We start from the raw sequence: 12,692 nt of genomic DNA on the forward strand, positions 1-12,692 counted from the left end.
GGGTGGGTGGGTGTTTCGGATCAGGTTAGCCATATTGATTTGTATGCTGTTGGTGGATTTTTGTTGTTGTCTTGTTGGGCTGTGTATGTGACAAAGAAGGCGTCTTCTTCTATTTGTCCCCCTGTCAGTTTCAGTTTATTGGTTAATTTTTCTAGTAGGGCTGTTTCTCATTCTATTTGGTACCATTGGTCCATGCTTACTCCTGACAGGTCTCTCCAGTGTCTGGAACAGAAATGTTTTATCAGAAGTTCCTTTTTAGCCTGACACGCGGCATTTTTTCCATAGAGTTCCGCACATTTGGCATGAATTTACACACACACACACACACACACACACACACAAATTTTTAACCTTTCCTCCCCTTGCAAAATTCTCCTTTTGGCCTCTGATAACAGACACCCCTTCCCTTCTTCTTCCTCTTTCCCCTTCATTTTACATCACAGGAATTTCCTTTGCTGCCCCCACCCTGGTCTCTGTTGTTGGAAGTTGGAGAGAAGCCGAGCAGATTGCACTTGGCCTGTTGCTTTGTGTGTTGTGATGATGTCCCCCTGTGCTGGTGCTTCTGCAGCTGAACTGACCTATTTTTAAACACCCCATCAGTGAAATTAGCCCCCCCCCTGACCTTGGAAGTTTCATGGGAGTCCAAAGTTTGGAACGGCGAAGAAAATGATCCTTGCTGAATATTTCAACCCCACAGCCTAGAGAAATTAAATGAAATAACAATACAAATATGCGGGAAAACAATATACAGTGGTACCTCGGGTTAAGTACTTAATTCGTTCTGGAGGTCCGTTCTTAACCTGAAACTGTTCTTAACCTGAAGCACCACTTAAGCTAATGGGGCCTGCTGCTGCTGTCGCGCCACCGGAGCACGATTTCTGTTCTCATCCTGAAGCAAAGTTCTTTACCTGAAGCACTATTTCTGGGTTAGCGGAGTCTGTAACCTGAAGCGTATGTAACCTGAAGTGTATGTAACCCGAGGTACCACTGTACAAGCACAGATTGATCAGTAGATTAACAGAACAGAACTCAACAGCAGTAAGGACAAAAATTAGAATTTCCAAGCATCTTATGGGGAAGTCAATACCTTCTGCCGTTACCCGGGGAGGGAACATGAATCGTTGCCCACAAGCCTCCACAGTAGAAACCTCCCACCCTGCTTTCCATAAATACAGGTGGAAAAGAGGAAGAAGGCAACCTCTTCATAGAGTCCCCAAAGTAGAGAGTCCCTTCCCTTTTGGCACTGGGGCAGCAGCCGCCTTTAATCAGCAATATCTGGGGGGCTAAAAGGCACCCCATGAGCCACAACTGGGGTTCCCCTTCTCCTCTTCCTCCTCCCACGCCTCAGGGCTGGTGATGGGGCTGCTAGGGAAGAGGCAGGCAGATGGATTTGCTGGTAGCCACAATTGCAATGGATTGCAGTGGGATTGCAGTGGAGACAAATACATGGCCAGAGGTGTTGTTCTCATGCACTAGCGCTCTGTCTGTCTGTCTGTCTGTCTGTCTCTCTCTCTCTCTCTCTGTGTGTGTGTGTGTGTAGTGACATTTAAATGGGAAGAAGAAGCTTCTCGAATGGCCATAAAGCTCTTGCAAATACAGCTGTTCCAATTTTTGGCCACACATTCTGGCCTTTAGGGAAGCAGCGCCACCTGGTGGCTGTTGACTGGCTGCTGCCCTGGATAAGGTGACTGCTGTCAATCTCCACCTGCCCGTCCACACCCAGTGCCCCTTCCTTAAAATGTCTTCCTTTTTAGAGTGCTTCGGAGCACTAATTTAGACTGTGCACCAAGGGCTCCACAAAGCAAAGAGGCAAGATGCCTGATTCTTTTTCCCCATCCCTCAACATAAAACACTCCCCCCCCCCAATCTCCTACATGGTATCAAGTTGATAATGCCTGCTCTAGTATTGCCCCCTTAGTGGAAGCACCTCCTCCCCATCTGAGTCGGGTCCCCGATTTTCTTTACAAAAATATTGAGTTGCTAGCCAAGAAAACGACAGCCCTACAAACATAACAAAGAGAAAGGAAAAACAAAGAATCACATATTTAAACTGTAAATCAACACAGTCTGGAAGGACAGCTCCAAAAGGATAATAAAGTATTAACTCATACAAAGGTTCCCTTTAGAAATAGCAAAGATTTGTTAAAAATATAAGCCGTCTCCACCTGTGAGTTCCACCGTTCCTTAGAACAAAGGTCCTTTTTAGTCTTAAGGGAGCCAGACACTTGTATGTATTGATGGTGCTGTGTAAGAAATAACATCATGTCATATATAGACTGTATACTTTAAAAAGTTATTTGAGCTCGGCCCTTTAGGTACGTTTAGTTTAGGACAGGTATGTCCAAAGTCCGTTTCGGGGGCCTAATCCGGCCTGCCGGTAGGTTTAATCCGGCCCCTGGGGTAAAATAAAAAAAAAACCTCCATAGCCTCAATCCTAAAAAACCCCAACAACTTTGGTGGGGTAAAATTGAAAAATCTCAACAACTTCAATTCTAAAAAAAAGGTCAACAACTTTGGTCGGCCTTCACTTCATTAAATCTGGCCCTCTTTGGAAAAAGTTTGGACACCACTGGTTGAGGGGATATCTTTTCAAGAAGGGTGGTTTGCCGAATAAACTTACACAAACTTATTGTTGCTAATATAATAAATGGATAACTTGAGGATCTTTACATTTTTACAACATGCAGAAAATAATATGTGTTAAAAAATCAGAGAGAGGAGCTAAGGGAAGTCATAGGGGGGAGGGAGGGTATGGGGGGAGGGGGGAAATGGGGAAAAATATAATGAAGATTATTTGCTGGAATCATTTATTATGTGAAAACAGTCGATATTTTTTTAATTTATTTTTTTAAAAAAGAAGGGTGGTTTCCCAAATCCTTGAACACCAGCAATCCAAATTATTAAGATCAAAGGCCTTCCAGAATTTGGCAATACAACCCTGGGCTGCTGCTGTTAAGAGATGAGAAAGGAGTTCTTTGCTTTTCACATCCCCTCTGACTCGTGTCTTTTCTCCTCTCTCCAGCACCAGCTGACATCCCCAGGGAGCCTCTGCTCTTCCCGGGGCTCCAGCGTCCCTGGGTCACCCTCCAGCATTGTGGTGAGTAGTACCATGCAGATGGACTCTTTGCTTTTAAATGATACCTCACCTCCATGCATGGATCTCTCAGCTGATTAGAGCGTGGTGCTGACAATGCCAAGGTTGCAGGTTTGATCCCCGTATGGGGCAGCTGCATATTCCTGCACTGCAGGGGGTTGTTTTAGATGATTCTCAGAGTCCCTTCCAACTCTTCTATGATTCTCCATCAAGCATCTTTCTGGGGCTTCATTCGGAAGACTAAAAAGCTTAGCAACATAGCAGAAATGCAAGACTACAGCAGGAGCAGAACCAGAAAAAGTCAAAACCATGCCATCGGCAGCAGGTAAGACAGGTACACCCTACCTGGCCGAAGCTGAGACCCACACTGGGACTGGAAGCTATTGCTTATTAATATCCTTCATAATGTGCACTAGCAAGTTCCTTTTCTTAGCAGAGTTTACATTCCCCTTTTACATGCACAGCAGATAGCTGGTTGCAGGCTTGTGCAAGCCTCTCACTATTTTACAATTCAGTCTGTCTCAGATTGAATTGTATATTCCTGGTAAGTTCCCTTGAATCCCTCTTAAAAGAATAAAGACACGGCAATCTTATTCAAAGTCAGTAAAAGAAATTTACTCACATCAGTTCACAGTTGGATCCCTGAAGGCAGACTTAGTTACCAATATGTACATGGGGATCTACCCCATATGGGGGAATAATCCCAGTGCTTCTGTTAGCTGAGAGGCTAGCAGAGCAGTCCTAGCTAAAAGCTGGTCAAACGAAGAAGGGGGGGGAGAGAGAGAGGTGTGCTGCGTGACTCGTCCTTTTGTTACCTGGACAGGTTAGGTCACGCCTACTTTCTATCACATGCAAAAGGAAGGATGCTCCAGCCAGGAGAAACAGGAAGTTTCAACTGGCTGGACCAAACATTCCCTCGCATGTCTTCTCTAGCAATCCAAGGAATGTTGTACTTGACTGCTCTCAGTGGATTACATCCCACAGAAACTTGTGGGGTGGCTGGAGCAGGGAAACCAGTGTGGCTGGTTACAGATGAGCTGAGATATAAGAAGGGCATGAATAAGAAAGGGGAGAAAGGGGAAATTATGAAGGAAGGAAGAGTATACATGAGTAGCCAACAGCTGCAGGGAGAAAGGTCAGGCTGGCCAAAGCTCAGGATGAACCAGCAAGTATTAGGTCCTCTGTGCAGAGAAGATCAAGAGATCACCCAATAGCATTTCTCCATCACCCAGCAGTGTGATGCAGCAGCAAGCAAAGCTAATTCTATTCAGCAGAGGTCCAGTCTCCAGATCAAGGGAGTAATAATCCTGCTTTATTTTGCTTGGGTTAGACCACACCTGGAGTACTGTGTCCGGTTCTGGGTACCACAGTTTAAGAAGGATATTGAGAAGCTGGAAGGTGTGCAGAGGAGGGAATCCATTCCATTGTCAAACAGCTCTTAACAGAAAGTCCTTCCTGATGTTTAGTCAGAATCTCCTTTCGTGTGATTTGAAGCCATTGGTTCGAGTCCTACCCTCCAGAGCAGGAGAAAACATAGAATCATAGAGTTGGAAGAGACCACAAGGGCCATCGAGTCCAACCCCCTGCCAAGCAGGAAACACCATCAGAGCACTCCTGACATATGGTTGTCAAGCCTCTGCTTAAAGACCTCCAAAGTAGGAGACTCCACCACACTCCTTGGCAGCAAATTCCACTGTCGAACAGCTCTTACTGTCAGGAAGTTCTTCCTAATGTTTAGGTGGAATCTTCTTTCTTGTAGTTTGGATCCATTGCTCCGTGTCCGCTTCTCTGGAGCAGCAGAAAACAACCTTTCTCCCTCCTCTATGTGACATCCTTTTATATATTTGATGTCACATAGAGGAGGGAGAAAGGTTGTTTCAAACTTGCTCCATCTTCCATGTGACAGCCTTTGAGATATTTGAAGATGGCTGCCATATCATATTTTCAACCAATTTGTTAACAAAAAGAGATTGTTTGCTTTGGTCTAGCTGTGTTTCTACCCCATGATATTTATTGTAGGTAACCAGGCTCAAAAGTTTGTAGCTTTTAAGTCGGCTCGAATATCCAGATCCATTGACAAATTAATATGTTGTGCAACGTAATATAGCTTTAGGTTTGGTTTTGTAAGTGAGTGTGTTTATTTGAATGCCTCCTGAATCAAGACCTGGAATGCTGATGCTTCTGTCTCCCTTCCCAGGCAAAAATGGACAATGAAGTCTACAAGGACTTAGCAGCAATCCCAAAAGACAAGGCGATCCTGGACATAGAGCGCCCTGACTTGATGATCTATGAGCCCCACTTTACCTACTCCCTCCTGGACCACGTGGAGAGGCCAAGGAGCCGAGAGGTGGGGCAGCCCAACCCCCCTTTTCGGGCCTGGGGTGGGGGGGTCCTTTGCTTTGCCCAGAGTACCGCAGCAAAAGCTATTTTGAGGTTGTGATTCTGTAGGAGTTGTTAGGAAACAGCAAGGCCCGACGAAAGAGGAGTGGAGGATGAAACTGATGGACTATGGCGAGTTAGATAAATTAACAGGAAGGATTCGAAACTTGCGGGACCAGAGATTCTTAGAAACTGGAGTAAATATACGAACTATTTGAAAAGTAATTGTAATGAACAGATTACGCTAGTAGGATTGCAAGAAGTTCTGTAAGGAGGATTATTTGAAATATTGCTAGAAAGACTGTGAGGAGAATTATTAAAGGTAAAGGGACCCCTGACCATTAGGTCCAGTCGTGGCCGACTCTGGGGTTGCGGCGCTCATCTCGCTTTATTGGCCAAGGGAGCCAGCGTACAACTTCCAGGTCATGTGGCCAGCATGACTAAGCCGCTTCTGGCGAACTAGAGCAGCGCATGGAAACGGTGTTTACCTTCCTGCCGGAGCAGTACCTATTTATCTACTTGCACGTTGATGTGCTTTCAAACTGCTAGGTTGGCAGGAGCAGGGACAGAGCAACGGGAGCTCACCCCTTCACGGGGATTCGAACTGCCGACCTTCTGATCATCAAGTCCTAGGCTCTGTGGTTTAACCCACAGCGCCACCCGCGTCCCTGGAGAATTATTAGTTAATGATAATTAAAAGTAATAGAGAAATTAAGAAATGTCTTCCAACTCTATGATTCTATGATTCTATGATTCTATGATAAAAATGGAAAATCATTAGAGGAGTTGACGGAAGTCAAAAATATTGTATAAGATAAGAAATTATGTTTTATGAACGTTGGAAATGATATGTTGAAAAAAACTAATGAAAATATATTTTTTTTAGAAAAAGGAAACAGTAAGGCCAGTTCTGTAATGGCTGGCTAATTAATACTGTGAGGTTTTTGTGTTCCACGAGCCCCACTGTGGCTTGCAGTATAGACACAGAATCATAGAAAACTAGGGTGGAAGGGACCCTAAGGCTCGCCCCCTGAAATGCTGGAATCTCAACTAGATCATACATGACTCAAGCTCTGTTATAAACCTCCAATGAAGGAGATTTTGCCACGTTCCAAGGGAGTCCCTTCCATTGTCAAATAGCTCTTACCATCAGAAAGTTCTTCCGATGGTTTAGCCAGAATCTCCTTTCCTGGAATTTGAATCTATCGTTTCGGGTCTTCCTCTCCGGAGAGGCAGAAAACAAGCTTGCTCCATCTTCTGTAAGGAAGCCTTTTAGACGTAATAGATGACTCAGATGTGAGCGGCATCAAGTGAAGTTCTCTCTCTCTCTCTCTCTTGACTCCCTTCTGCAGCGCTCCCTCTCGCCCAAATCCCTCTCTCCTCCTCCTTCTCCAGAAGTAAGTGTTTCTCAGGGTTGCCTTGGAGATGGGTTTCCAAGATGGGTTACCAAGAGCAGAGAAGAGGCCAGTGGGAGGGAGGGAGTGGGGAAGAGATGAGCAAGGCTGTCAGTGCGACAGGGTGGCGGGGAGAGGGATGTGTTCCTGTATCTGCACGGGCAGCAATTGAGCTCAGCGCACCGGGGCCTGTCAGCTCCAGAAGCCCTCTGGCCAAGAGGCAAGCCCCTTTGCAGGACTCCTTGCCAAACGACAGGCCGGCATAGCTCCTCGGCTGCTGACAGTCTCTTGGTGGAGGGCAGGGTGCAGGCTGGTCTTCTGCAACGGGAGGGAAAGGGCTGTGTGGCAATTCAGGCCGGGGCCGGCCCACCCGTTACAGCCGATGAGGCAGCTGCCTCAGGCTGCAGGCTGGAGACAGCTGGGGGGAGCTGCAGATCTGGGGACCCCAGGAACCTGCCATCCGCCGTCCCCTGTGCTTGTAGCTCGCAGCTGCCACCAGGGAAGAACAGAGCCACTGTTGCCACCTGCCTCCTATTTTCTCCCGTTTTGCCTCAGGCGGCAAAATGTCTTGGGCCGGCCCTGAAACCGGACTGCTGGCCTCCTCTGACCTCCTTTGCTCTGCCCACAGGTCACTCGCGACTGGATGGAGGAGAGCAAGTCTCCAGGCAATGCCTCCCAGCCGGGCAGCCGCCGAACCAGCAGCAGCAGCCGCAGCGGAGTCCACCATTTCCACCGCCCTGGTAGGGTCCCCCACCCCTTGCCAAAGGCGCCTTCAGACTTTCCCTGACACCCCCACCCACGCCTTAGACTGCTCCCCTAGACCCTTCCCTGCCCTCCAACAGCTGCAGCCTCTCCGGGGGGTCTCAGTCATAGAACTGTAGAGAGTTGGAGGGGACCCCCAAAGGTCATCTAGTCCAGCCCCCTGCAATGCAGCCGTCATACACTACATGGGGCTGCCTTTGGAAAGGGCTCAGAAACGTCAGCTGGCTCAAAGAGCTTCAGCCAGACAGAATCATAGCTGTCAACTTTTCCCTTTTTTAAAGGGAAATTCCCTTATTCCAAATAGGATTCCTCGCAAGAAAAGGGAAAAGTTGACAGCTGTGGGCAGAATATTGACCCCCTTGTTAGAACAGCTCCGCTAGCTGCCCATCTGTTCCTGAGCACAATTGAAAGTGCTGGTCGTGGCCTATAAAGCCCTATATGACTTAGGCCCAGGCTCTCTGAAGGACCATATTCCCTTATAAGAACCTGCCCAGGTTTTGAGATCTTGAGGGGAGGTCATTCTCCTAGTTCCACCACCCTCACAGGCCTACTTGGTGGGGGGACGCAGGACAGGGCCTTCTCGGTGGCTGCTCCCAGACTTTACAACTCCCTCCCTGGAGAAGCCAGGCAGGCCCCCTCCTTTGGTCCTTCTGCCAGCAGGCGGAGACCTTCTTATTCCAACAGGCCTTTGGGAACAGACTGTTGTTTTTTAAGGAAAGAGCTTTTAATAAGTGCTGTGCTCTTTTATTATTTGTATTTTAATAAACGAGTTTTTAAAATTGCTTTAATTCTATTAGAGTTTAATTACTTTTTATATGTTTCTTAACTTATTTAATTGGTGGTGTTGTAATTTGTGTAAACCGCCTTGAGTCCCAGTCTGGGAAAAAGGCAGGATATAAAAGATGATGAAGAAAATAAAAATACACTGGTAGCTTGGTTTAAGAACAGCTTAGTTTTTGAACAACATGGATTAAGAACACTGCAAACCCAGAAGTAGGCATTTTGGTTTGTGAACTATTCCTTGGAATAAGAACATGTTTTGCTTCCTGTTGAGTGTGTTCCATTTGTAAATTGAGTCTCCCGCTGCTATGGGAAAGCATGCCTTGGTTTAAGAATGCTTTGGTTTAAGAACGGACTTCCGGAACGGATTAAGTTCGTAAACCAAGGTAAAGGTAAGGTAAAGGGACCCCTGACCATTAGGTCCAGTCGTGGCCAACTCTGGGGTTGCGGCGCTCATCTCGCTTTACTAGCCGAGGGAGCCAGTGTACAGCTTCCGGGTCATGTGATCAGCATGACTAAGCCGCTTCTGGAGAACCAGAGCAGCGCACGGAAACGCCGTTTACCTTTCCGCCGGAGCAGTACCTATTTATCTACTTGCACTTTGACGTGCTTTTGAATTGCTAGGTTGGCAGGAGCTAGGACCGAACAATGGGAGCTCACCCCGTTGCGGGGATTCGAACCACAGAGCCTAGGACTTGCTGATCAGAAGGTCAGCGGTTTGAATCCCTGCGATGGGGTGAGCTCCCATTGCTTGGTCCCTGCTCCTGCCAACCTAGCAGTTCGAAAGCACACCGGTGCAAGTAGATAAATAGGTACCGCTCCGGCGGGAAGGTAAACGGTGTTTCCGTGCGCTGTTCTGGTTCGCCAGAAGCGGCTTAGTCATGCTGGCCACATGACCCGGAAGCTGTGTGCTGGCTCCCTTGGCCAATAAAGCGAGATGAGCGCCGCAACCCCAGAGTCGGCCACGACTGGACCTAATGGTCAAGGGTCCCTTTACCTTTAAAACGAGAAATATGGGCGGCAGCAGGCCGGAAAACCACCTCGGGGGTCTCCCTGAGAAGTGGCCCCAAACCAGTTGCTGCGTCCCCTGAGCACCTCCCTGCTCCTTCCCCAGATACCAACACGGCAGAGATGAACATCTACAAGAAGCCCCCCATCTACAAGCAGAGAGGTAGGTGGCGCTCCCCGATGACCTCTGGGGCGGGCGAAGGTGGGGCTACACACAGCAGAGGCTCAGAGTCACCTGCCCCCCCTTTGCACCTTGCAGAGCAGTCGGTGACGCCAACCCCGCAGAGCAAGCACCTGATCGAGGACCTGATCATCGAATCCTCCAAGTTCCCGGCTGCCCAGCCGCCCGATCCCAACCAGCCGGCCAAGATTGAGACGGACTACTGGCCCTGCCCGCCCTCCTTGGCAGTTGTGGGTAGGTGGTCCTTGCAGTGTTTTTCTGTCAGCCAGTGGGGTAGTGGATGGGGGAATGCAGGGGAGCAGAGCTGCGGGGCTTTCCCCCCAGAAATGGAGCAATGATGCCATCTGGCAAGGTGCCCAGGCGATTGGTCTCCTTTGTCTGGCAAACGAATGAGGAGATAACAAGGCTTTCAAGTTTGCTTGTGAGAGATTAGCGTAGAGGACCAAGGGAAAGAGACGGTGGAAGAAGATTGGAAGGAATTTAAAATTTATCTTAAGAAATATTGCAAAATCAATGAGTGCTAAAATGTTGAGGGTATAGAAAAAAGGGGATTATAGCGGCAAAAGGTTAAGTAAATGAAAAGAACAAGGGAAAATTAGATAAACTTAAGGGGGAGGATTTGCTGAAACTAATTTGGAAATTTGGATGCAGAAAGGGGGGGGGTATGGGGAAGTCGATGAAGTAAGGTTCAAGAAATAAGGATTTGATATTATACATGTTTGTTTATGTGTTTGTTTGTTTGTATTGTTCATTGTTTGTGTTTATATAAAATGTGGAAAACCAATAAAAAATTTTTTAAAAAAAGAGATTAGCGTAGAGGAAGTTGGAATATGAGGGAAAGAATCGAGCAGAGGCTGGATACTGCTTTCCTTTTCTTTGATGGGGTTGCTGCTTCGTACCGGCGGTTTTAAACGGTAGTGATTCCTTGCGAGATCTTTTGCATTTCCAAAAGAGCTACAGTGGTACCCCGCAAGACGAACGCCTCGTGAGACGAAAAACTCGCAAAACGAAAGGTTTTTTCATTTTCGAGTTGCCTCGCAAGACGAATTTCCCTATGGGCTTGCTTCGCAAAACGAAGCTTGCCCCGGGGACAGCGGGTCTTCTCTTTTGAAGCAAGGGGCGGCGGGGAGAAGCAATCTTCTCCCCACAGCCCCAGGTCCGGGGGCAGCGGGAAGCTCTTCACGCTGCCCCCGGACCTCTTTTGAAGCAAGGCGCTGCGGGGAGAAGTGATCTCCCCGCAGCCCCTTGCTTCAAAAGAGGTCCGGGGACAGCGGGAAGCGCAGCGCTTCTTCCCCGCTGCCCCCGGACCTCTTTTGAAGCAAGGGGCTGCGGGGAGATCGCTTCTGAGAGAGCCAGTGTGGTGTAGTGGTTAAGAGCGGTAGTCACGTAATCTGGGAAACCGGGTTCGCGTCTCCGCTCCTCCACATGCAGCTGCTGGGTGACCTTGGGCCAGTCACACTTCTGTGAAGTCTCTCAGCCCCACTCACCTCACAGAGTGTTTGTTGTGGGGGAGGAAGGGAAAGGAGAATGTTAGCCGCTTTGAGACTCCTGAAGGGGAGTGAAAGGCGGGATATCAAATCCAAACTCTTCTTCTTCTTCTTCTCCCGGTGCTCGGAAGCCGGGCGGGGGGCAGGGGATACCTGCCGCCGCCGTCGGGCTTCGGAGCGGTGCTCGGAAGCCGGGCGGGGGGCAGGGGACACCTTCTGAAGGCTGGCGGGGGGCAAAAGTCTTTGTCCCCCCTGCCTGCCTTCCCAGGGGCTTTTAAATCGTCCCGGACAGCGGAGAAGTCCTCCGCTGTACGGGGCGATTTTAAAATGCCACCCGCCAGCATTTTAAGATCGCCCGGACAGCGGAGAAGTCCTCCGCTGTCCCGGGGTTTTTTAAAATGCTGGGGGTGGGAAGAAAAGCCCTTGTCCCCCCCCCCAGCCTTCAGAAGAGGTCCGGGGACAGACTGTCCCCGGACCTGGTCTGAAGGCGGTTTCCCTAGGAACGCATTAATTGATTTTCAATGCATTCCTATGGGAAACCGTGCATCGCAAGACGAAAAAACCACAAGACGAAGAGACTTGCGGAACGAATTAATTTCGTCTTGCGAGGCACCACTGTATTTACAACCTTCAAAATAAATAAATAAAAGCAGATTAAAACATACATCACCATTCTACATGCCTGGGCAGGCTTGTCTAAACAAGAATGTTTTCAGCAGGCACCCAAAAGAATACAGTGAAGGTGCCTGCCTGATCTCAATAGGCAAGGAGTTCCAAAGTGCAGGCGCTGCCACACTAAATGACCAGTTTCTTACAAGTGAAGAACAGGTATTATATAGCCCTGTAATAATGCCAGCTGCACAGAATGTGGGGGCTGAGCAGACATATATGGGGTGAGGTGATCTCGCAGGCAAACTGGTCCCATGTCCTAGTTCCAGGTAGGTAGCCATGTTGGTCTGCTATAGTCGAAACAAAATAATAATTAAAAAATCCTTCCAGTAGCACCTTGTTGTTGTTGTTTAGTTGTTTAGTCGTGTCCGACTCTTCGTGACCCCCGTGGACCAGAGCACGCCAGGCACTCCTGTCTTCCACTGCCTCCCGCAGTTTGGTCAAACTCATGCTGGTAGCTTCGAGAACACTATCCAGCCATCTCGTCCTCTGCCTTCCCCTTCTCCTTGTGCCCTCCATCTTTCCCAACATCAGGGTCTTTTCCAGGGAGTCTTCTCTTCTCATGAGGTGGCCAAAGTCTTGGAGCCTCAGCTTCAGGATCTGTCCTTCCAGTGAGCACTCAGGGCTGACTTCCTTCAGAATGAAGAGGTTGGATCTTCTTGCAGTCCATAGTTGCACCTTAGAGACCAACTATGTTTGTTCTTGATATGAGCTTTCGTGTGCATGCACACTTGCACACGAAAGCTCATACCAAGAACAAACTTAGTTGGTCTCTAAGGTGCTACTGGAAGGATTTTTTTTTATTATTTTGGTCCCATGTTGTTAAGGGTGGTTGATATAAGAATAGCAACCCCTTGAACCTGGCCACCAGGGCAGATTTATCAGCGCAGGTGTTCTGTGCTGCCAAATCCTGTCAGCAATTGTGCTGCAGCATTCTG

The 12,692-nt window shown here is 48.3% G+C and overlaps 1 protein-coding gene across 5 annotated transcripts in view; it reads left to right on the forward strand.

Moving 5' to 3' along the window:
- Positions 1 to 12,692, forward strand: part of DMTN (dematin actin binding protein) — a 57,314-nt gene that overhangs the window by 35,419 nt on the left and 9,203 nt on the right. For 4 of the 5 annotated variants that reach the window (XM_082230423.1, XM_082230421.1, XM_082230425.1 and 1 more), the window contains exons 4-9: positions 3,023 to 3,097; positions 5,292 to 5,441; positions 6,826 to 6,870; positions 7,496 to 7,607; positions 9,524 to 9,580; positions 9,677 to 9,832. In XM_082230423.1, the coding sequence (XP_082086549.1) occupies positions 3,023 to 3,097; positions 5,292 to 5,441; positions 6,826 to 6,870; positions 7,496 to 7,607; positions 9,524 to 9,580; positions 9,677 to 9,832 (595 nt within the window). The remainder of the gene's footprint in view (positions 1 to 3,022; positions 3,098 to 5,291; positions 5,442 to 6,825; positions 6,871 to 7,495; positions 7,608 to 9,523; positions 9,581 to 9,676; positions 9,833 to 12,692) is intronic. The other variant, XM_082230424.1, reaches the window with a different exon arrangement.

Source organism: Podarcis vaucheri, assembly GCF_965113315.1.
Source record: "Podarcis vaucheri genome assembly, chromosome: 7".
Lineage (NCBI taxonomy): Eukaryota > Metazoa > Chordata > Lepidosauria > Squamata > Lacertidae > Podarcis > Podarcis vaucheri.